The sequence below is a fragment of the Diorhabda carinulata genome, chromosome 10, assembly GCF_026250575.1.
Source record: "Diorhabda carinulata isolate Delta chromosome 10, icDioCari1.1, whole genome shotgun sequence".
NCBI lineage: Eukaryota > Metazoa > Arthropoda > Insecta > Coleoptera > Chrysomelidae > Diorhabda > Diorhabda carinulata.
This window is the reverse complement of record NC_079469.1, coordinates 4,559,162-4,584,631: the sequence shown is the minus strand read 5'-3', so window position 1 is coordinate 4,584,631 and position 25,470 is coordinate 4,559,162. Positions and strand designations below refer to the sequence as shown.

At 33.3% G+C, this 25,470-nt stretch overlaps 1 protein-coding gene across 8 annotated transcripts in view; it reads right to left on the bottom strand.

Moving 5' to 3' along the window:
* Positions 1–10,653: 10,653 nt before the first annotated feature.
* The window catches only part of LOC130898680 (uncharacterized), a 56,283-nt gene continuing 41,466 nt past the window's right edge, over positions 10,654–25,470 (bottom strand). For 3 of the 8 annotated variants that reach the window (XM_057808131.1, XM_057808130.1, XM_057808132.1), the window contains 4 exons: positions 23,529–23,785; positions 16,156–16,381; positions 13,864–14,156; positions 10,654–13,008 (listed from right to left, as the gene is read on the bottom strand). In XM_057808131.1, coding sequence (XP_057664114.1) covers positions 12,754–13,008; positions 13,864–14,156; positions 16,156–16,381; positions 23,529–23,785 — 1,031 coding nt within the window. In that variant the 3' untranslated portion in view covers positions 10,654–12,753. The remainder of the gene's footprint in view (positions 13,009–13,863; positions 14,157–16,155; positions 16,382–23,528; positions 23,786–25,470) is intronic. The other 5 variants (XM_057808133.1, XM_057808134.1, XM_057808135.1 and 2 more) reach the window with 3 other exon arrangements.

Genomic DNA, 25,470 nt, shown 5'->3' with positions numbered 1-25,470 from the left:
GTCACTCTGTTTGATATTTGCTGCTGAAGAAAAAGAAATCTTTCCCATCCAAATTCTCATCACGAAAATCTTCTGAACCTATTATGATAACTCCCAGCATCCGCACCATAAACAACATGCATTAATTTACATATTTTTGATGTATTAAGAGGGTTGCCACTTAAGTTTAGAAATATGACAACATTGATGTGATTATGTCAAATCCGGCAATGCAATTATGAAGTTTGACATTCGAATTTTGGCGATAAAGCACCATCTCGAGTCATCTTGTTTCAATTCAATCGTGGTCGTACGTGATGAATTTCGTGAAGGTAGTCTAAAATCGGCTGTTGTGGCAGAAAACATCGATGCTGTGCGTAAAGTGATATTGCAAGATGGTCACGTGACATACTTGGGCATTAGTTCTACTCGCATACATTCAATATTGCATGAACTTTGAATGACAAAAAGATTAGTTCGCGATGGATACCGTTTAATTTGACAATAGCTTAGATAAAGCTTGTTCGATTGGTGCAAAGAAATGATGAAAAAATTCAAAAACGTTTATGAGATCGTGACAGACGACAAATCATGAATACATACAAATGAACCCGAACCTAAACAACAATAGACTATTTGGGAATTTCAAGACGAGCCAAATCTAACAGAAGCTTTTCGCGCACGAAGCACTTCGAAGTAAAAAAAAAACGTTTTTGAATCAAATTAATAGATCATCCGCCATACAGAGCTTGATTAAAGCCCAATTATTTTTTCTTATTCGTGTAGATCAAATATAAACTGCAAGTCAACATTTTTTCACACCTGAAGAGGCGGTTGGTGCTTTCATATCAAAAGTTTTGGAAGTACCTCAATCGGAATGGAAAAAATATATAGAATTGTTTCAAACGCATGCAAAAGCCATATTCAATTACAAATATTTGTTTTTATTTGTCTATAGTGAAAAACTATCAAAGTTTCAACAAAAAATACTGATTCACTGTATCTGCTTGAAAAATCTGAATATATAAAAACGTTTTGTAATTTGTCTTTGTAATGCTGGACTAGCTAAAATATATATTTTAATTTCCCTCACGAAACATCAAGTGAACTAGATTGAAACTGCGAATATTTTGTATCAGAAAAAAATATTTTTCCTGTCCAATAACATATTCAGATTATCGAAGATCAATTTTGAATTTGATTAATTATCATTATTGCTACTACGTCTAAGTAAATTTACAATATTAATTTCAACTTTTGAAATAGATAAAGATATATATTTCGTAATCTAATTGGTCCTACATTACATAATTTCCATACAGATATATCACAAGTGATTAATTAGAGAACAACCATTATTAAAAAATAAGATTCAGCGAGAAATAATATTTTATAAATTGTTTTCAATACAATAAACAATAAATTCATATTTTCGTCATTTTTATAATGCTTTTATTCTCCCTTATATCGTTTACATACTCATCCACTTCCTCTTTTGTAATGACAACCGATGAGTTATCAGTGCGTTTCGTCTGGTGTTATATCCTGACAATTTCCACTGACAATCACGTTTTGGCAATTTCATCCATATTTTCACCCACGTCTTGGGTTAAAATTGCAGTCATTATCGAATAAATTCGTTAATATGATATTTAAGATGTAGTAGGGCTTTCCGAGTCAATCCGTTAATTCTTTTTACTTTATCTCTATTTGATTTTTGTCACTGACTTTTATAACTTGTTGCAAATAAATGTAAAATAATATATTCCAAAAAATATTGTTTATATTCTCATATCTCAGTGCGAAAATTTTTTAATGACATTTTAGAACGTAAAAATCATCATTAAGTCATCACCAACCCTTCTGCACATAATCACGGATGTAATCATACTAAATAAACTATCGATAGAGATTCCAAAAAACGTTCAAAACTTTATATAGAGAAACATTCACAACATAAAGATGAGTTAAGACAACTTAATGAAGATATAACGAAAGCTGCGAGGACCAATATCAGTAACAAATGGGGATGTTGAGGAAAAACTGTATCGTAATAGGTTTTTCTAGGTATGGCAACGATATTAGAAATGTAACCTAGGGCTATAAAAAGTCTTCTACCAAATGTATCATTGATGGGAGCAGTTTCAGTACTCATGCAAGCATAGAAGCACCTTTGGCCAAAAATAACTGGGGTCTATGTATTGAAGTTCATCGAGAGTGTGAATGTACTTGTTTCGTACACTGAAGATGCACTAAGTTTTTAGCTGGTGCTTTTTCTTCGTTCTGGAAGTCACTATCAGTCACTGAGTATAAACGAACCTTGCTAAACTCCTTCAGAGTGTAAAAAAAATATCTGAACCAGCAGCCTTTTTTTCATCTGGAGTGCTTTGGGCAAGCCTTCAAGCAGCTTCTTTCCCGTGTCCGGCATTTCATGTTAAGCAATAAATATTCTGTGAATTATGAAATAAAAATTGTGCTTCTATCTGTACTGAGTAGCTGGTCCATCAGAGAAAAAATGATTTGTTGTTTATGTGAGGATTGTCATGTTGTATGTCGCTAATTATTAGATGTAGGTGTGCCCAAATAGATGCAGGATTATGGTAGTTATTTGCAGAAATGGTACAAATGAATTTACAGCTTGTTATGTCCTTCAGGATTTGTGTATGTAAATTTACTTGCTTTCGAAATCCTCCAATATGATGAGACTTTAATAAGTTTACAGTTTTCGCTAATATCGATTCGTTATTTTCCAAATTAAATAATTATGGAGAGCATTCATCATATGAAGCACATTAGAATGTATCTTTCATATGCTCTCAGTTTTGGATTTTCTCTTCCGAAAGAACATAACGTCCTAACCAGATGGATCTTCTTTTAAGAATCCAGAATAGCAATCTTCATATAGAACAAGATAAGCTTATAAATAAACATAAAAGTAAGAAGTGGACAAAAGGAGATGATGTTGAAATATACCAAAAAATGCTTGAAGACAATATAAAAGATACTGGCACTAGTAATCTTGAACATCTAAAGAAAAACACTGCTTGAAACAAACATAAAATGAAGATAAACTTTCTATAAGTACTAGAAATTAATGAAACGGAGAAAAAAACTATTAGAGAAACGTTCACAACATAAAGATGAGTTAAGACAACTGAATGAAAATATAACAACAGATAACATCAGAAACTATAACAACAAATTGGTGACAAAAGTCATAGGAAAGAATAAAAACATGAGGATACTACGTAATAAATTATGTAAAGCTGAAATAAACTAGAAAATAAAAGGGGAAGATAACAATTGATTGAAGTTTCTTGAAACGTTAGAAACTAACCCCATATGTTGAACCAGGGATCAGAAGACATCCAATGACAACGTAAGAAGAGGTCCTAAATTTGTTGATGTCAGAAATGGAGAACAAAGCTCCGGACGAAGACAGTATTGTTGTGGAAGCCATAAAACTCTTCGCGAACGACAATTTACAAATTGCGCGTGCACTCGGTCCCTAAACTGATTCGGAATTTGATCTTGTGGGCTTTCTTGCCTGTATTAATGAAATATGTATGCAGAGTACATATCTTTAGCTCATTGCCGTAGATGACAATTCGGGTGTAGGTTTGGGGAGGTTGTAGGGTTTCGAGTCCATTTTACCAAATTATCATTGTGTCAAGGTACAGAAAAACCGTATTTTCCATAGAGTTTTCAATATAAACAGTTTCCTTAAATTGAGAAGAGATTGAATAGCAGTTATTTGTTATAAATTTTCCACTTGTTTAATTTATAAATATTTTCACAATAAATCAAAATGTTTTTGAAGCATATTTATTGAAATTATCAGTAATTAATATTAATTATAATCTCAATTATAATATTAATAATAATAATCGTTATCTCACAAAATATGAATGCATTTTTTTCATTTTAATCATCAATAACAAAACCTTAGCTAAATTGTCAACAAAATATGTGGTTATAAAGATTTTATTTTCATTGATCTAAAATATGAGTTGAAAAACCGCCTCCACGACCTTCACCAATATAAAAATAAATGGGAAATTTCTTCTTGGTTGCGCTATTTCAAATATTCAACCGACTCTACCGAGAAGGAATTTACATAAAATTACATGCGGTTTAATTCACACGATTTACGATGAATGTCTAGTTTAATGTTTCACTCAACATTTCCGCTAAACTTACGTTTGATAGGCGAATACTATCTATAAATTATCAAGATAAATGTGATGAAGACTCTATCTAATACAAAACATCTCTTCTTACTTATCACAACAAAATTTAGATTATAAAAAATATGGTATGAAGAGCTCAACTCTAGTAGGGTAAAAAGAAATCTAAACAAAAAGAATACTCGATAATTTCAACTTCAAAGGATAAAATGGAATGGAATCTGATGAACTATAAATAGTACTAGAAGGAAATAATCCTCAGCATTACTTAAACAATGGATGAAGTACTTACACAAAATTTCCAGTTCGTTTTCATCTCTTTGTATTGATTGTACTTTTGAATCAGATTTTTTTCTTAGATATTCATATTATTGCATATTACTACGACATAGTTTAGATTGAAAGTAAACATTGAAAAAATAGGGAAAGCAAAAGTTATGTTTCATCAAAATAGAAACAGTACTGGGTGTAACTATCGTGGAGTATTCCTTTTGCGAAGAATTAGTAATGACGAAGACAATTTCAATGGAGTTGTAGCACAGTAAAATAAAATCTTTTCTGATGATATTTCCAATTATTCATGGACTCAGTCGATCGTATCACTAAGCAATATTCTCTGTTAATGGTTTCGCGACTGTCTCGCTTCAATTTGTGAACGTTGAACAGCATTTTCTAAAACAATTTATGCACAGAGGACGACAGTTATTATCCACAATCCCTCGAGGTGTGAAAAACTAAGGAACTTCAAAGCACTACACCTGGGTGCGTATGAAATAGAAGACGAAGATCTCTGGCGATTGAAGCCATCCCACATTCTAGACTTTTTAAAAAGGGTGGGATTGATGGATAAGCTGTTTACACTGGATACTCCAGCTAGATACAATAGATCCTCCCAAATCCATAAATAAATACAAAACAATCGATGGATTTGGGCGAGAAAAACGTTCAGCATCCTCTTCGGTTGAACCACGTGCAAATTTAGTATACCTCCTTCAACCAATGTTGCTGCCAGAATCTTGATAATACTTATCAAGCCTTACGGTGTTGCGGTGTATCTTCTTTCGTCAAAAAAATAATACACAACGCTCGTATTTATTCGTTTCTACAAAACAACAAAGAGAGCTTCATTTAAACTTCAATATATTTGTAAAAATTGATAAATTTTGATTCGTATTTTTTGGTATACTGTGGTACTAGGGCTGATTTAATATTAGGCCCCGTCATTTATCAATAGATGTAGTATATTCAAGTGAGGATAAAAGCAGGTTGAAGATATTGCACTTGTGGCAACCACGCAATTAAAAGTACACATTTCTTGGAACAACATCCTCAATTAAAAAATATTCTCTCTACCCCTGATTGACCAATATCTGACCCAGGAAGTTCCAGGTTACCTTTTTTTGGAATACCAAACCTCCTTTCTTTTATAACCTTCGAAATATTTAGGATTAGGTTTTATGAACAACCAACATAATTGCATCCTTCTACCTTTTTTAGTCCGTTTTGAATCGAGTAGAAGTTAATTCTCTCTTCGACCAGAGAAGCGAACTACGCTGCTCCTTGAGATTTCGGCACGAGCTTAGTTTTACACTTTACAGTATATATTTTTGAATAAATTATTTTGTTGATGTATATATAGTAATTTTAAGTAAGTAGGAATCATAATTACATTATCTGACGCGCGTTTCTTTTAGCAAGTTATCGTCTTCAGAGACTGAAGGTAAACTAAGTCAGACAGTGTAATTGTTAGTGTTGGTATAGTGGTGGTTGTAAACAGTGTATTCAGTAATAAGTTTGAGTAGTTTGCTCATTGTGCTACTTCTTTACCCTCCTCGACCCTAACATTAGCGCCCATATACTAAAGAGTACAATGTCCAAGTCTCAAGTTAATGAAAAAACTGAGCTGAATATTTGAATCTGATCTGAATTATACTAAATGTGAAATCAGTTTCTATAATAAATACCCAGAAACCATGAAGCAATTAAATCATTAATATAATAGGTGGTATACGAGGTCTGACTATTAAATATTATTAAAATTATCCTGCATTCGAATGCTCCCTTTCAATATACTCCCTCCCCCTCGCCACACACTTTCCAAAAGTTTTTTCCATTGATCGAAGTAGTGCTGAAAGTTTTCTTTGGTGAGTGCCTTTAGAAGCTCTGCCGCTTTTTGCTTTACCGCTTCCATCGACTCAAATCAGTCCCTTTCAAAGCAGATTTTATCTTCGGAAAGAAAAAAAATTCGCATGGTGCCAAATTTAGAGTACTGGCGCTGAACTGCGCTTACTGGACAAATATTTCTTCACAAATAGCACTTTATGGGCAGGTGCGTTGTCTTGGTGCAAAATCGTGTCGTTTTTTACGAACTCGTTCTCGCAGTGTTGCCAAAACTAACAAATATTGAGTCTGGTTGACAATCTGATTCTCTGGAACCCATGCAGTCATCACGATAGCGTTAATGTCGAAAACAACGATCAACAATGTCTTGAATTTTGATTTGCTCTTTCTGTCCTCACTAAAGCGCTTAAACCACTCAAAAACACGTGCACGAGATAGAGAATTGTCCCCAAAGGTTTCTTACAACAATTTATAGCACTCAGACGAAGTTTTTTTCAATTTAACCAGAAAAAACATGTTCGATTTAAGCCCAGTCTCTTTATTTAATAGCCAGACCTCGTATATTCCAAACAATATCATAGATGATGTATCTAAACGAAAATATTAGAAAGATATGGCAAAAAACGAATAGTGAAGGTATCGTCATATAGTAGGTGCAGTTACATAATTCAGTTACCAGTTACCTGATGGATTAATCTGGTATTGATTTGAATTTGTAATGAGAAGAAAATTATTCAAGATTTACAATGCTATAGAGAAATTGTAGCACAAAGTTTTCATTGTTAGATTGTTGTGGGCTATAAATTTCACGGTATACTATCGGACATAAAGCAGAATCATATTTAAGATGTGGACGTGTTTGAATTGAATATGCACATTTCTGTCATGGGCTCGTAATAAATGGCTCAACAAACTCAAAGTCTGTTTTTGCTTTGAATCATTGCACAATTTTTATCCAGACAGTATAACGTCTTTGTTAATTGTATTAGGAAAGTATAATAAAGAAACTTCAGCTGTTAATAACTACATATATGCTATTCTCAGTGTTTCTATCTGATGTGTAGATTCATATCTCAGAAACCCTGGTGGTGGTCTTTCATAACGTGTTCTGATGCTTACACTCTCCCTGCTTTTCACTCATATTTCCTAAATTTTCCGGAAACCTGTCCATATTGTACCCATATCTCAGCTCTTTCCGAGAAAATTCTGCATTACAAAAACAAAAGCCTTTAGCTCTATTTCGGTCATAGAATTCCTAAATTCAACAACTACTGTTACCAGAAACATTTATTGTGGGATTTATTGGATGTACTTCTTTATTTTTAATAATCCTAGAAGATGTTCAACACTTGTACAAAAGTTTCACCCTCTTCTATTTTCTTTTTGCTTTCGACGGATTCTTCCACAAATTTTTCGACCACTGGTGAACTCTCCCATCCACCATACCGTTTTAAACCAGTGATATCTGCCTCAGCGTTGGCCAACAGCGTTGAGGAAGTCCTTCTGAAGCAAAGGCCGGAGTACTTTTCTCAAAATTGAGGAAGTCAGCAATTTTTTTAGTGTCTCACCAACAGTGTGTATTCCAGCTCTTTTACCTACCGATTTTTCTTGTCTGTAGCCTACCTAAAAGTGCTTTTAGTGAAAGGTGTCTCCGCAAATTTTTATATTTTCTGAACACATCCAAATATTGGACCGTATTGCTGTTGATCACAGTGAAAACCCGTCGAATATGTGTTTTTCTGTGATTAGTACGAACCACTATCCTTTACATCGTCTACTATTCTATTCTATTTTTATCATCAAGTTTTTGATATCTGAATAAAGATGAACCCGTTTTCTTGACAAATACAACGATAAAAACTTATTTTAGTGTCTGAGGAATGCAATTTTTTTCATTCAGTGTTGAAGCTAACAATGCTGAAGATTTAAATCTCGTTCATCATCTAACTCATTTTAAGAGAAGCATTTAAGCTTATTTGACATACCTTCATGCGTTTGGTCCTTTAATGTCTTGTTCTAAGGGCTCTGATATATTTTTAGGCACTGAAGTGTCTGTGAGCGCTGTAATGGACGTAGATTTGAAATTTGTAAACTAATGTAATGTATATGTATACGTTCTCTAATATTGGTATTATTGATAAGAGAGGGTCGGTTTCAGTAGAAAAGAGGGTGAATAGAAATGAGTAAAGATACGAATTACTCATTTATCTACTGTGAAGATTTTTTTGATGTTATGTGTTGGAGTTATCTACTGTACACGGTAATCCATTTATGTTTTTACTTTAACGTTCACAAAGTATGGTTTTTGAATTTCGTTTATAACTAATTTTATGATAATGAATAGAAAAAAATAATGACTTTGTAGTGATTCATGAAGTACCCATGTTTTAGATGACGTGTCAACTACCTACGATGTGAAAAAAATAGTTAAGTCCATTTAAAATCTAAATATGTAAAAATAGAAATTTCAATAGAGATAAAAATTGTTATTCTTGACTTTTTATAACAAAACATATCAAATCGGGTCTTATTTCTTCTTATTTAAGTATTAATTCCTGCGTTTTCTTCCTTAGGAATGTTTTGAACAATGAATTATCATTAATCATTTAACAATGTGTTTCTCATACTTTCAACTGTCTTTTCCTGTTTCTTTTCTATCTTATATATTCCAAATATTCTCTTATTCCTTCTATTCTGTAATTAGTTCCTGTTTCTCTAGGGATTCTATTTTTTTTGTTTCTTAGAATTGTCTATATTCGTCTCTAATTATTTAAACAATGTCACTTGTCATTTGTCACTTATCAAAATTTGACTTATTTTCCCATAAAACTTTCTTCTACTCTACTGCAACCTGTCATTTTTACTCAAACGTAGATCAGTAGATTTATTGATATCTGCCATCTCTGGGCCCATGAATCGTCGATCACTTTCACTGATCAGAACAATACGTTTATCTTCAGCGGTTGTGGTTTTTCAAGGCCGTCCTGAACGTTTTTTATCGCTAAAGCTCCTGGTGGATGCATATTTTGTAGTCCACGAGACTTCAGAGTATTTTTAATTCGGTACTTTTGCCTAGACTATAGAGAATAGTTACATCGGATAGTTCCTTGGTTTTAACAATTCCTGTAAGAACTTCAGAAAATTATGTTGTGGTCCAGTAGGTTTTTGCGTCTCACAGAGGCACTAAACTACCCTCATAAACATCGACGAAATAATTCAGAGTTGATAAATTTATATAAATGCTCTCGTACAAAATAAACAAATAGTGGACACTATTATTGTTGGTTTCGCTTGAAAATATGAAAAAAAAAAATTGTTAAAGTGTATTATTTTGAAATTATGGAATGTATATACATTCTTTACATACTAATTATAAAGGATGTTACGTTCAATTACCCAATGTTTGATGATTTATTTTATCATTTAGTCCAGTCAGTCGTGAGGTTACCCACGACAATTTTTAATGACAGACAGGTCAATAAACCCACTCGGAATTCAACACATAAATTGAACTCTTAGTCTTTAACAATTTTCAACTATCTATTGATATTTTTCTCTGGGAACTCGGAAAAACATGCAAATTCATCCCGAATTTTTAATTGTGTCTACCAAAAACATCCGAAGTGTTTTTGTGGTTTGAAGTACCATCTGTCGTGTATATTCTTTATTTTCTCTTTTTGTTTTTTAAGAATACGTGCTTCAGTATTGTTATGAGAGGAAGTGGAGTATCATTAAATGGGATGAACTTTCTGGAATAGAGTTAGAATAAGAGCGAATTCTCAGCTGCTACGTGACGGTTATTTAGTTTCGGTGCAAGTAGGTTTTTAGTATAAACATTGAAATATTAGTTCAATTATCAGAATGGATAATTGTCTTCAAATAAGCGTAATAATTATCAATTAAAAAGAACTGTACGTTAAAAGTTCAATAAACCTTCGTGTTGATTTATTGATCCAATATAATTTTAGTATCGTCAATAATTACTACAACATGTCAAGTATTTCTCGTTCCGTCTTTGACAAGGATTCCCATTAACTTCCTTTCGTTTCTTGGTAGATTGAATTATAATTCAACCAAGCTCGGCTACTGAACGATGTTTTCTCTAATTTCGAACTTTTAACAGTTTTTAATGAATTGTTTCGAATCTTATTCAGAAATATTTATCCAAGGAGAAACAGAAAGGGTTTGTTTCTGCATGTTTCAAGGATTTTATTCATCAGAAGCGTCGTATTTCAATTTCCTTACAAACTTTTGTTTGGTTATACAAAAGCTCAAATCTTTCTCAAATAAAATTGGGTTTTAATACATTTTTTTGATGCAATTTTCATTATGAGCTTATGAATTTTTTTGTGCAGATAAAAAAACATTTCGTTGAAGTAATTATTTTATATTCAAGTCTCAACTCGTTTTTGTTGAACAGTTAAATTTGAAGCATCGAATAGTAACTATTATTAACATGAAAGATACAAAAATAGTTTAAAAATAAAGTTTTCTCTTCGAATATTCAATCAACTGGTCTATTTTATTCCAAAATGCACGTGTTAAATAACAAATAAAATCGATAAACACCCTTAACAATTATTGTACTCGAAATATTGTAAGAAAGAAATTTCTAAATCATCGAATTTGGAGTATTGTATAATATTGGATAATATTGCAGTATAATAATGTTGTTCAAGGTATTTCAAGGACAAATAGAAGTCATAGCTCGCTCTGTAAGTAGGAATATCCTTCCGGCTCCAGAGGTTTTTCTGTCTTTACGTGTGCCTATACTATGCGCAGAAAAATAGCCCAAACATCTGACTCTCTATCTCTCTAGCCTATAGAAGTATAGGTAAAAAATATCGTCACGTTTATTCAGGGCCTAGTGCTCTATCTGATATGTCGTGGGACCACTATTAGCCATTGCTTTGCTGGGAGTAGATCTAACTATAAGGCTTTCTCTTCTTTCCTATTGTCCTTTCCTCCTCTTCTACTCCTTAGAGCAAAATTTGTTAAATATCAAGACTCTTTCTTTCATGATGCCCTTCTTCCAAAATTATTTTAATTTCTTTCTTTTATTTGTAGTAGTATCTCATGTAGTTTCATTCATCTTTTCTTAATCGCTTTGTTGATTTCGTCCATCCAGGTCTTCTTCAGGTCTTCTTTGAACTTCTTCTATTTCTTGCTCTTACTATTTTGGTTTCTAGTATTCTTCTTATAATCCTCACCCATATTTTTCACATGTTCAAATCGTCTTAGCTGGTTTGAATCTATGTATTATTCTGTAGGTTTTATATTTGATTTGATTTGATATTTCCCTGTATATTTCGTTTTTGATGTACTCTAATCCGGCGTTATTGTTGCTTCTATTGCAGATGCCCAGATATGCTCCTTATTTTCGTTCCCAAGTTCGGCACTATGAGGAATACTCATGCTTGAACCTGTGAAGCTTGAAACATCTTGTCCAAAGAGCATCTGAATCAAGTAGTAATTCACCTCCACGTGGCAGCGGCTGAGCCAGACGTTCACTTGTAGAACAAGTTGGTGGGTCCATCTTCTTAGTCCATACATTCTTTCTTTGCTTAATGCCGTAGATGTACTGGCAATTCTCAGGTCGCTAAGTCATAAGACTGGAGTGACTCTCCATACTGGTCCTAATGGCAATTCCGTCTGTGAGCACTGATGTAACCACCGATTTTATTATCTGTTTTGGACCTTCTAAGTTTGGCATTAGCTGAGATAAGATGCTCCTCTTTCCAGAGTATTTTTCTCTTATCAGACTTTTTGAAACTCAGTCTAACATCAATCATCACTTCCAGGTATCAGATGAATGATTGGGATGTTTTTCTGTTCCCCGACTTGTCTTCATTTTTTCTACTGGTCCGGTTTGGTGCTCCGCTAGTTTCAAGTCGACTGAGTCCATCCATCTAGAGGACCGTACCAAACGTGAAGTTGATCTCTTCTATGTGTTTTGCCACGTAATCATCAGTAGAGTATTTAGGTACTCCTCCAGGGACTTTGTACTCTTCGGGTCGTATTTGAGGATTCTGTTTATGAAGTAGTTGGCAACGATCTTCTATAGGCTGGTCCATATCTCTGTAGTACATATTGTCGGCTATCCGGAGGGCTTGTTGTCTTTATTTGTAATATCTCCATAATTAGCAGTCTCTCCATTAAGATTGTGCAGCTAAATATAAAAATATCCATCAAATATGTAATCGCCTTTCATTGGAACCCAAAAAAAATGGTTATAGCTGTGGCGATTGGCAAAGTTTTATAGTCTGATATACAGTACAAATAAATAATTTGACGATACTATGATGCAAAATTTGACATTTTTGTTTGTCGGGCAGTATATTTTTGTTAAACTATTTATCGTTATATCAAAGCATTTAATACAAAATATAAAACTCTTTCTGACAATATTTCGTTATTGATACTCACAAATTTTCATTCGAAAGGGCTCAACTATATCACAAAATAATTAAACATCTGAACTTTTGAGTCCCTCTAGAAGGGGAGCAGTTATCTTAGTTTCATCCAGATTAATATAAATAGACGAACCCCTATCTTCTTCGGGTATCGAGCATCTTCTTTCGAAGTTCAAAGAACTTACATCTAAGCTGTGCGAATTGCGTTCAGGTTTATGTGTATCTTTAAACTTAGGCTGTTCGAAACTACGAGACGCTTTCGGAATCGCTCCCGTGCTAGGAAGGACCGGCAACGGCGGCAATTCCAACTGAAAAGAAGAAGATATACAAACATAAGGCAGAAGTGAGATCTGATGATTTGCAATACAGTTTAGGGAACTTTTAAATGATTAATATAAATTCTGACATCGCGTCATTGTTTTGAGCAGAGCGATTTACTTTTGGACGCTTTTTTCACACTTTAATATAATTTCTTTAAAAATTCAACTTAATCACATTTTATATTAGAATCTATTAGTGGTGGTATGTTTTTTTTAATGAAAAAATATTCAATATCAACCTCTGGGAGTATCACTGGGTTTCCTCATCGTATTCTGCGAGTTTACAGGCCTCTGTAGGAAACAGTCACAAACATCAAAAACATATTCAATTAAAGCTAAGCATGATTCGGAAGTTTTGGGAAACAATCCTAAAAAAGTGGAAAACTGGAGACGCAATTTTCATATAAACCATGCATTGTTGTTAGTCTTTGACAAAGTTCAAATTGATTCCTGGTAGTTACTAACCTATTAAACGTTGAAAAGTTTGCAGGATATAAAAAATCCAGATGATTTGCTATTTCAGAGCTGTATCTGGTACCTCAGAGAGAAAACTCAGAGAGAGAATTCGGAAATAATATTGACAATTTCGTTCGTATCAAAGTCTAACCATTCTAAGCTTAAAAATTATTATTTTGAAATTGGATATTCGATCTTTTTGTTTAATGATAAGTAAAAATGATAAACGCGATACACTTGTTTTGAATTTTATTAGATTTTTGAGCCCTTTTTTCTCTCAAAGTCACAAACTGCCTCTGGTATCTATATCAATGAATTTCAACTTCACCCAATACCAAATTCAGTTAGGTTTTACATGATAAAACTAAAATTCATATTATTACTTACTGGTAACGTAGGTATTTCCATGGACTCCATCGGAGTCTCAAAACTAATGGTAGGATGGTAGCTACACGATGGTTTTTCGATGGGTTTCCTGTCGAACGAGTGTTCGAAGCTGATAAAATTTCTATGGCGGCTATAAGGACGTTCGGCAAAGCAGGATAGACGACGAGTACGCGCTTGGTGAACGTGGGCGCGTTCGATAGTTATGGATGGACGGTGATGACGAGTGTAATAAGGGCGTTCTATAGTTATTAGAGATGGGCGACGTTCTTTATTCAAGACTGGTATTATAGAACCTGGAAACAAATATTTCATATAATTTTATCATAAGAAATGTATCGTTAGAATGATTAAACAATTTCGAAGGTTTTATGAACATGAGGTATATCAAACTTATATATAAAATATGTTGGAATGGAATAGTCAATAACTCAATATCACTTTTGCCACGTTTCTGACAAGATATGGGTTGACACTAACATCAAAGAAGTCTAAAATAGTAAGTGACAGTGGAAAAAAGATTTGTTTTTTTATTTAAGAAAACTGACAAGGCTATAAACACATATCGCCTCGAACTGTGGTTTCAGCCTCTCCTAGAACGTATCAATTTATCTTTCTAATGTTAAACAATTCCTATACTAATCACAGAAACGGATGTATTCCCACTTAGACAGTAGAAAAGCCAAGAAGAAATAATGACTGATTGAATTGGACTTCATGGTACGAAGGTTTTTTGTAAAATTTTCAACCTTAAAAAGCATTTTTTTACAATAATCATTTTTATTCATCATTATCTCCGTTCAAGTTTATCCACTTAGTTCAGCGATGCTTTAACCCACGTATGTGACAACATCATCTCTCTCTCTCTCCTCTGAAACAGGATAAAGTCACTGGGGAACTGATCTGGAGAGTACGATGGGTGGTGAACCAATGGAGAGCAATACGTGACTTTTAGTTTTAGTTAGTTTACCTTATTAAACAATGATGTGTAATACTTTCCCTCCCATTTTCCAGAACAATGAAACCCTATATACTTTTTTTGAGCAAGTTTGTCCTTTTCAATCTACTGGTTGAGTATTTTTCTGTTTTAAGCGTATTGGAGGATTACAGTTATGAATCGAAGCAAAAAATACAAGTCATACAACTTAAACTTCTTCAATAAGGCCTAGGAAAGCAGAGTTGATGTCAATTATCAAACTACATCGGGCTTATTACATGTAATGGGTATTTCACCATATTATTATAACGAGGTTAGTCCTATAGAACGTTTTTGGGTATAAACAAAGAATTACGAGGCTTACCACGTATAAAAGAAAGCACAACCGATGTTGATAAATAAATCAGATCTATCTGCGATGATATAGATGACCAAAGGGTTCGGAAAATTCAAAAAAAAAGTATATTCTATATTAACGAAAATAAATACAACTTAATTTTACAAGATCCTTTCTAAATAGGTACTACGTCATCAGCGCCGATTGTGTAGGAGAACGGACGGCGTATTTAACAGATTTAACAGACAGATCGATAGAAGATATATTCATGAGACAAAAACAAGAAGATTTTATTTGCAAGGAACCTTTTGAGATATGTGTTATTAACAAATATTTAGAGCAGATTCGATTTTCATCACAAAATAATTAAAATTTGCTTCATGTTAACCGTGATTGAAAATAATGAGTTATGAAAAACTGGTGGAGTTCATTTTTTGACAATATTAAGATTAGATCCCGTCTGGATTCCATGCTATGTGAAAACAAACAAATCAGACGTAACCCCTACTATATTATTGTTACGATAATATGACAAGCTACCCTGTATGGAAATTTTTATTTTGAATATTAAAAATGAAAGTACCTATTTACCTCGATATGATATTCACAACAAAACCGATTACTTGTACTTGATAGAACAATATTTTTTCCCTTAAGGATATTTGAAAATACTTTTGGTAAGATACAAGATATATAACATCTTTGTCCATCCATATTTCGAGATCCTACTAAAAAATACAACCAATAAGACAAAACAACGTGATTTGTATGCAGAAGTAGCTTGTCGAGCAAAACTCGATCGGCGCTGGTGACGTAAGCAAGCGATTGGCGCGTTGCAAGAAGAAATATGAAAATATTACACCTTTAAAAGTTAATTTTTTTTAAGGTTTATGTTACGACGTGCCCAATGATTTAAAAATTTAAATCGGACTTCCGTTTCAGACTCATTGCACTCTTAATTTGTTTACTGATTAAACCTCATATTTTTAAAGTGCTATGAAATAGTGCGGTGGATATGTACCTTTTATATTACCTTTAAGAGACGTCGTAGGGCTATGTTCGTTAACAACTAAATGTTGAATATCAATAGCGGATTTAACGCGTCTAGGTGGAGGATTCAGCATAGCTACGGTAGAGCTGCCGACGAATACGGAATTTTGACGAGGGCGTTTGATGATTGGCGATGGAAGGACCGATAGAGGGTCTGTCAAGGCGTTTACGTTGTACTTCGAGAAAGACATCCGGGCCTGAAACAAAAATGACAATATGAGTGGAAATCAATATTGTTTTCATCAATGTTTTGGTATATATTCCAATATATAGTATGTACAAATAATAATTCAGTGGTATTTAGACAATTTTAGCATGATTGCTTGTTGTCAATTCACTCAAAAAGATTCAACCTGTTACTTATGTTTATTTTTCCATGAAATTTTTTCTAGATAAGCTTTTAGTAGAAAAATGTACTTCATTTTCAGATCGCTACTACCCACGTATTCTTTGTAGTCATTTTTTTATATCAGCCTCAGCTGGAAAACCCTCTTCTCAAATCAGAGCTGTGATTCGTTTATGAGGGAGATTGAACAAAGAGAATTACTATCAAAAAGTGTATTTTTTGTCATGATAATGCCTGATATTACACTGCAAAAGTGGCAAACAAAATTCCTAAAGGAATTTGGCTGGGACGTGTGTGATCTTCCTTCGTATAATCCAGACCTTGCTCTTAGCGACTTTTATCTCTTCTTACACCGAAAATCTTTCCTTGGTGGTCAATACTTATGGTTGAAAATACAAACGACAATCTTCTATGAAGAAGGGATACAAAAAATTGTGCCACGCTATGTGAAATGTATAAAATTAGTTCTATTCCTGCATATTTTCTTATAATAAATATTTTTATGTTTCTAAATATTCTTGATTCTAGGTCTCTTATGTTCTAAAATTAGTTTTTTAAATAATTTTTAAAAGATAGATAAAATTGACTTTTCATTAAGTCTTTATCAAAATATGATATTGACTTTGACAATTTGCGTATTCATATTGATCAATAGATCACCTTAATCATGAATATCAAAATAATAAAATCAAACTAAAACTTTGTTCTAATCAGAAAAATTAATTTTTCCCTGGTTTTTCCATCTGAAATATATAGCAGTAATCAAATAAATAATTTGTACTTTCATTAGCATTTACAAAATAGAGCTAAAAATTTTACTAAAATTACTTAGGTCTTTTTTATGTATTTAAGATGTGAGGACTAGGGAAAAATTAATTTTTCTTGTTGGAACAAAGTTATAAGTTGATTTTATTATTTTGGTATTCATGATGAAGGTGATCTATTGATCAATATGAATACGGAAATTGTCAAAGTCAATATCATATTTTGATAAAGACTTAATGAAAAGTCACAACGTCAATTTTATCTATCTTTCAAAAATTAATTAAAAAACTAATTTCGAAACTGAAGAGACCTAAAATCACGAAGATTTTGAAACATAATCATATCAAAAGATCTGAGAAATAAGAAATTGAAGAAATAAATATTTTTTCTGCATCTGTATACATTTTTTCTAATATTATTTTGAGTGTTTATTTTCTTATATTAATTTCCTAATAAATTATTTTTATTGTTATTTACCACTCAACTTAGAGCTTGTAGTATTTACCTATCTCGGATACAATGTATCAAAAGAATTTTTCCAATGTTTGTTGAGACTTTTGTGAGTGTTCGGTATAATATATCGACGACAAAGATTGATTTAACTCCTCCATCAACCGCCTTCCATGTCAGATCTTTTATTTGTCCCCTATCTATGGGTCATAATTATTTATTTTATCAATTATTATTATGATTAGATATTAATGTTTTCAGTCGATTTAAAAGTACTAAAAACTCTATTTAATAAAAATTATATCACTCCATACATCTTCAAGTATTCAGCGTTGTAACCTTTTTATCATTTTTGTTTGTGAAAACTTCCCTTTTTATTTTGTTTTATGACAAAGTATTTTCATTTACACTTACAAAAGTTTTCTTGGAGAGTAATTTATGAAACACATTTTGGTATGGAAATGAGAAATAATTCTCTGGTCGGTAGGTTAGAAAATACCTTGAAAAAAAAAGGTTTTTATTTATACCATACCGGAAATTATCACGTGTAAATTAGTTCACTCCAAATGTGTATAGAGAATTGAAAAAAAAAAAACAGTAACAACAAACGCTTCAAGCCTTAGCATGATCAATTTCCTGATTATTCCACTGACATGCCGATATTTTAACAACATTCCTTAGCGACACCACGCTTACAAATAGGGGCTGGAATGAAATCGTCATATTTGAGTTTGAAATATTTCCACCCTATTCGTATATTTCACTACAGTAAATCATCATCAAGTATTAATTTCCAAATTCCCGGAGCTGACGATGAAGAATTTCAATATGTGATTATTGCTAGATGGGTTAACAAGTATGTTACTACCCAAATCGAAAAGAGTGTAAATTTTCCGAAATAAAAACTTTTAACGTATGTTCAATAGTTTTGTCACAAAATATTTCACCAAATATTCATCATCAAGAGCAATATATTAATTCCAATGCTTCTCCAACTTCTCGATGCCTTGCTTGTGGAAGGATTTGTCTTTTGCCTCCAAACAAGCTTCAATTTCAGCAATTGCTTCTTCATTTGAGCTGAATTCCTTACCAGCGAGCATTTTTTTGAGATCAGCGAATAGCCAGTAGTCACCGGGGGCCAGATCTGGACTATACAGTAGATGAGGAAGCTATCCAAAGTTCAATATAACCATCGTTGCCATCGTTTTGCGAATCGGTGCATTGTCTTGGGGGGACACAAGACAAATGATGCCGTTTTCAGTTTATTTTTGCATTCAAACGATCCAACAATTCTATGTAGTATTCACTATTGATTATCACTCCCGTTTGGAGATAGCCGATGAATAATATTCAATGCGCATTCCGAAATATTGAAGCCATAACCTTACCAACTGACTGTTGTCCCTTTGGACGTTTCGGACGTGGTTTACCGGCTGCAGTCCACTCAAATGATAATCGTTTCAATTCCAGAATGAAGTGATGGATCCATATTTCATCTATTGTTGCAAAAAATCTAATTTATGACGTGTAAACATGGCCGAACACTGCTATGAATCATCAACAAATTGTTGTTTTTGATCGAGTGTAAGTAAACGCGGCACCCATTTTGAATAAAGCTTTTTTATGGTCAAAAGTTCATGCTTAATTAGGAACACACTGTCTTCTTATATATCCACGGCCTCAGCTATCTCTCGCAATTTCAATTTACGATTAGATATAATCAATTTTTTAATTTTTTTGATTTTTCTGAAGTAACCATCTCAAGTGGACGACCAGAACGTTCACCATCATCAAGCAATAGCAAATGGTTCTTTCCAATAGAGCATAGTCCTGATAACACTTTTGAAGCCATTGCTAAGCTTGTACAGTATTTTTTTTTCATCAAGAAGTAATGATAAATTAACACACGAAATTGTTTTGAAAATAACAAAACTAGCTTCACTTAAATGGCTCTCACTTTTTTCTGTCTTATCAAAATGTCATAAAATTTTACACATAGTTTTTTGAAAGTTGGTACTTCATAAACGTCAGATGGATTCGACAATGACAGTACCATCTATGAGTCAGTCACACGACTTATTGAGTGATGTTAAATCTTCAATGAAAGTTTTGTTATTTACCACAATTAGCGACTTTACATAGACAAAAAATGGTTTTACTTCAGCTCATTACTTGTTATCTCAGTATATTATCTTTTATCTATGAAAAAGTCTTATTTTTTCATAGATAAAAGATTCCAAATGGATTTCAAAAGAGTTACCTTCACTAAGAATATGTTTGAGCTCTGTTGAATTATATTTCATTGTTATGTTTTAAGTCAAGAACATTATATATTCTGATAAGGTTCTAGTAGATTTATTGATAATGAAATGCCACAATTCGGTACATTTGAAGTAATTCTGTTATTAATTTTAATGCGTATACAAGTTTGAAGATGGCATATTGCGGATGAGGACAACAAGGGTGCGTTTGTTTCAGACACAAAAGGACCCTTCTGAATAAGACGTTCATTATATGTGTTCCTTCGATATGATAAGCTCCAGTTTACTATACAGAGTAGCCAAAGTTTACGTTGAAATGCCGCAGCACGCTACAGGGAGAAAAATATATTTTGCGACCTTGAAATACTCAGGATACCACCTTATAGGACTTAAACAACAAAAATAACGGTCGTTGCCTCGGACATTACTGCCCTGAAAACCACAATATTCCTGTTGAGTAGACTACAAGTAATAAGTGCTTTCTGTATGATCTCGTAGGAGGCCGCCGAGGTAATTGCAGGAATGCTGCCTATTGAGGAACTAGCTAAGGAAAGGAAGTACATCTATCGACAATGAAGATGCACTCCATATCAAAACTGAGGAGAAACAGACGAGTTTGCAACGATGTCAAAATATGTGGGAGTATGCCAAAGGAAAATGGATGTTTAATCCCCTGATGCATACCCGTACAAATATAAGTACGAGCAGTTTCTGGAGTGCCCAGCTTGCAGCAGTGCAGACGCAGAAGGTTTTGAATGCCAAAGATTTGTGATATGTGCTGAAAGCCAAGCATCAAGTCTTCATACCCAAGATTTTGATCGACGTAAAACTTAGTTTTGAATATAAATTTAATACAGCTCCCTACACTGATGGACAGATCACGAAGTAGAAGCAGTAATCAAAAAGGAAAAAAAGCAAATCATCTAATGCCTCCAGAGCAAAGTAATTGCTAACAACGCTACCACCTGGACTGCCAGTACAGGTTGGCAGTCTAGGTGGCAGGGCTTCCTCTCCACTTCGGGCTTCCACCAGGAATTATGTCTTTTTATAATTTGAAACAACTTTTTTTGAGGGAATATTTTTGTGGAAATCTTTGGTAAGAGTTGATCAGTGAACCATTTCTTAAATAATGCCGTTATTATGTCTAATAATCACTCGTTTTTGTCTTGAGCAAGAAATATTTGAAGCACAAGTTTTAGAATTATCAAACCAGCCATCATCAACTGTCATATCATATCAGGATTCTTCTTTCCATTCTTTTCGTTTGAATAATTCAAACATATTTAAAATAACCCTTTGACATTGAATCTTTATGTCGTATATTTTGACTGGGTGGCATGTACTACGAACCTTTTTTATTTTACGACACTGCATTGTCTAACCCTAACGGTCGCCAAAAAGCTTTCATGCTAAATGGATATGAATAAAAACAAAACATTAAAATTGAATACAAAAATCGCAAACTGAACTAACTTTCGGAAAACACATTAAAAGTAGAAAATGCATTCAATACTATACTGCGAACCGCCACTGTTAAGAGTCGAAACCATACTAAATATTTTATACAATAATGAGACGTCTTATTTAAACTAGTCTGCCTGTTTTTTTATACGGATTGAAGTATTCTATGCCGATATAATGATTTCTTACTGGAGATATTAACTAGTAAAAATCTTTATTTTTGTCATGGGAATTTTTTCGAAACTCGCCTCTATGTAACAGTTTTGCACTCGTTAGTCTTACCCTACATAAGATATATTAATGTAGACACTATGAAATTTGGGATATAAGAGTGTTGGAAAAAAAGCTACTATGATCGCTTGCATGCACGTCAAGCTCAGCTTTCACAATTATTACAATTCGTTATTCCCAGTGATGGATTTACTATTTTTTACGTCAAATTCACATGCACAATTTTTGATTTTCAAGTGCAAATTTATTATATATATATCGTGGCTTCAACTATCAACTATCAGAGTGAAATAATAAGATACTTAACGTCAAAAATTACATTACTTACCAAAACTATAAATAAGTTTGATGGGAATCTAAAAGTAATAAAAATTTCTCATGTTCAATTACCAAACAAACATCAGAGTATGAATAGTTGCGTAAATAGTAGGTTCCGTCACACTATCAATTATTGGATCGATATGTAAAGTAGTTTACGAGGGTTGCCACTCAAGTTATGAGATATGGCAGCACTGATGTCAAATCTGACATTGCTATCAAAAATTTTGACATACATGAACGTACTCTAAACGTGTTGTCATACGAGTGCTCTTTTAGTTATTGACAGATACTTGAAGCAAATCATAACATTTTCTTGCGATTATTTGCTATGACTTTCCACGTGGATTAAACCAACAGCAGTGCACCGATCACTTCGTTTCGACTTTTGGTGATGAAACACCATCTCGAGCTAGTTTTCCGAATTCAATCGTGGTCGTACTTCGCTACAGGATAAATTTCGTGAAGGTTATCTAACATCAGCTGTTGTGTCGGAAAACGATGCTATGCTAAAGTGACATAGTTGGGCGTTAGTTCGATTAGCAAACATTCAATATTGCATTAATTTGACTGACAAAAAGATTAGTTCGCTATGGATACCGCATAATTTGATAAGCGCTCAGAAAAAAACTCGAGTCGATTCGTGCAAAGAAATACCGAAAAAATTGAATCACGATGCTTGAAAAGATGTCTATAAGTTCGTGAAAGGTGACGAATCATGGATCTGTACGTATGAATCCGAAATATGAAAACAATCGACTGTATGAGTCTTATAAGACGAGCCAAATCGAACAAAAGCTTTTCGCGCACGAATGAAATAGTGCCTGAACTATACATTCTTCTTCATTTCAATTGAATGCCTTTGAAAATTGAAATAATTGAAGCACGGAGTAATCTTATATATGACATGTTTGGTAATTAATATACAGGGTCTTTCAAAACGTTCGCTTTTGAGTTATATGACTGCATTGAGCGAAAAACATCAATCAAAAATCACCAAACAATCACATGTCTATAACGCATAAATTAATCGCAAATTAACAATAAGGTTTAGCCAATCAAAGCTTGTGGAACGTTTAAGTTCCTTCCTATCGAGCGGTTGAAAAAGATATAAAAGTATTTAGCTGCTGCTGATAATAATATGCGCCGATAAACTTTCGAGTACGTTTTAGAAACAAAGGTAAGTTCAAAAATGCGGCAGCAGCTAAATACTTTTATATCTCTCTCAACCGCTCGATAGGAAGGAACTTAAACGTTCCACAAGCTTTGATTGGCTAAACCTTATTGTTAATTTGCGATTAATTTATGCGTTATAGACATGTGATTGTTTGGTGATTTTTTATTGATGTTTTTCGCTTAATGAAGTGATATAACTAAAAAGCGAACGTTCTGAAAGATCTTATATGAACGATCTTTTGACGTCAAGTACCTTAATAATACTGTCTACTAGTGCTGTGCTTTAAAATACTAAATAATCGTTTTATCTAGTTTTTACAGGACTAGTACACATACGGTTGGTTGTTTTTGAGCTCTGGTAGATAAAGTAGTAGAATTGGTGAGGCTCACTTGGTTCGTCACCCCAGGGGGGCTAAGGGGAGCTAATGGACATGATGGACGGTGTGGCTGTTGATGGAACTTTGGTTGATAAGGTTCCAACATTCTTATTTTGCCCCAACGATTGAAGAAAAGAGCGATAGCTGCTACCCAGATGATAAGGACGAGGGCCACTAGTAGCACTTCTTCGACACGGACTACCACTACCGGCGCATCTGAAATTGAAAATAATATTCACTAAAAGTATATTAATACATTTCTAAATATTATATAGTAGCTGGAATAAAGACAAATAGCTGGATGCCAAATTAAGATTGAAAGTAGAAAACACATTAAATGATACACAAAATGGGTTCCGCGAAGTTACAGGATCACGTATTTACTGTCAAATAACTTATTGATAAATCTGCCCGTCGATATACGGATGCATTGTTTAGATTTATTGTTTTAGAACATACTTTTGAGAAAGTAACGCAGACAAAAGTATAAAGGTTTGCAAAAAGCTTACATAAACGAAATGTTAACCATTTTCAACCGCAGAAATAGTAAGACAAGATGGTGGCTTGAGTCCTTTGCTTTTCAATATATTTATAGTTGACTTAATAGAAATCTGCTCATTCAACTTAAACAAAAATTTAACATCTGGAACAATAGACTAAAGTAGTTTGGTATGAGAATAAATGTAAAAAAATATAGTAATGGCATTCAAACAGTAAACATAGAAATAGAAGGACATAGGATTAAAACGTTAATAAACAGATTTGGTAAATACAAGCAATAATGACGCAGAAATTGCCGAAAGAATCAGAAATGACTCATATACATATTAGAGCATAAGAAACTAAATATTTATAAAGCAATATTAACTTTTGTTTTAAAGCATGGACAAAAACGCGCAATGCAAGCTGCAGAAATGGTATATCTTGGAGGTGTGGGAGGTGAATTAACAAATACAAACGAATCTGGACATAATGTCGTTGATGGAATTCATTAAGCAAAGACAGTTTAGATGGTTAGGAAGACAAGAAGACATAGGACAAAGTAATTGGTACTATACTTGACAAACAAGCACCAAAATAACAACATTTACTAAAAAAAATTTGTATATGGTACATAGCTGTAAATTGTTACTATACACCATTATGTGGATTCTATATATAACAGTCGCTGTTTATGGATCCTCTTTTCAAGATATCATATGATAGCATTCAAAAATATTTATACCTTAACTTTGCCAGCCTACTTTTTATCTTTCTACGCTTTGGAGTCGGTAAATCACGTGCAGTCCACTCAACTAACTGTTGATTGGACTCTGATGTGAAATGATGACATGGTTCACAATAATGTGGGTTTATAGTGATTATAAAGCTATAAACACTACTCAGGATCATCAATTCGTTTTGGTTATAGTCGATCGTGAGCTCGCCCGGCTCCCACATTGCAAAGAGCTTTCGTATACCCAAATCTCCATTCACGATATGTTCAACACATTCCTTTGATATCTTTAGAGTCTCAACTATCTCAATCAGCTTTACTTTATTCTTATCCGTAATTATTCCGCGGTCTTTTCTGATAATTTCGTCGGTAACAATCTATTTAGAGCATCTACTGTGTGAATCGTCCTCGGTGTTCATTCCACCTTGTTTAAATCCAGTAAACCACTTCTTAAAGGTTGATTTTTCCGGGGTGAAGACTGAATATTGTTTATCAAATATGAATAAAGCTATCCTTAATCAACACAAAAAAATTAACGATCGTTGCTTCATTCAAAATTCTATTCTGAAGTCTAGGTAGCGCCATCTATGCGTTGTAGCCTATCAAATAAATATGCTATCTATTGTTTGTTCTTTTTTTTTTTTCGTAAATTTCAAATACATTTAGTTGAATGGAAGGAAATGGC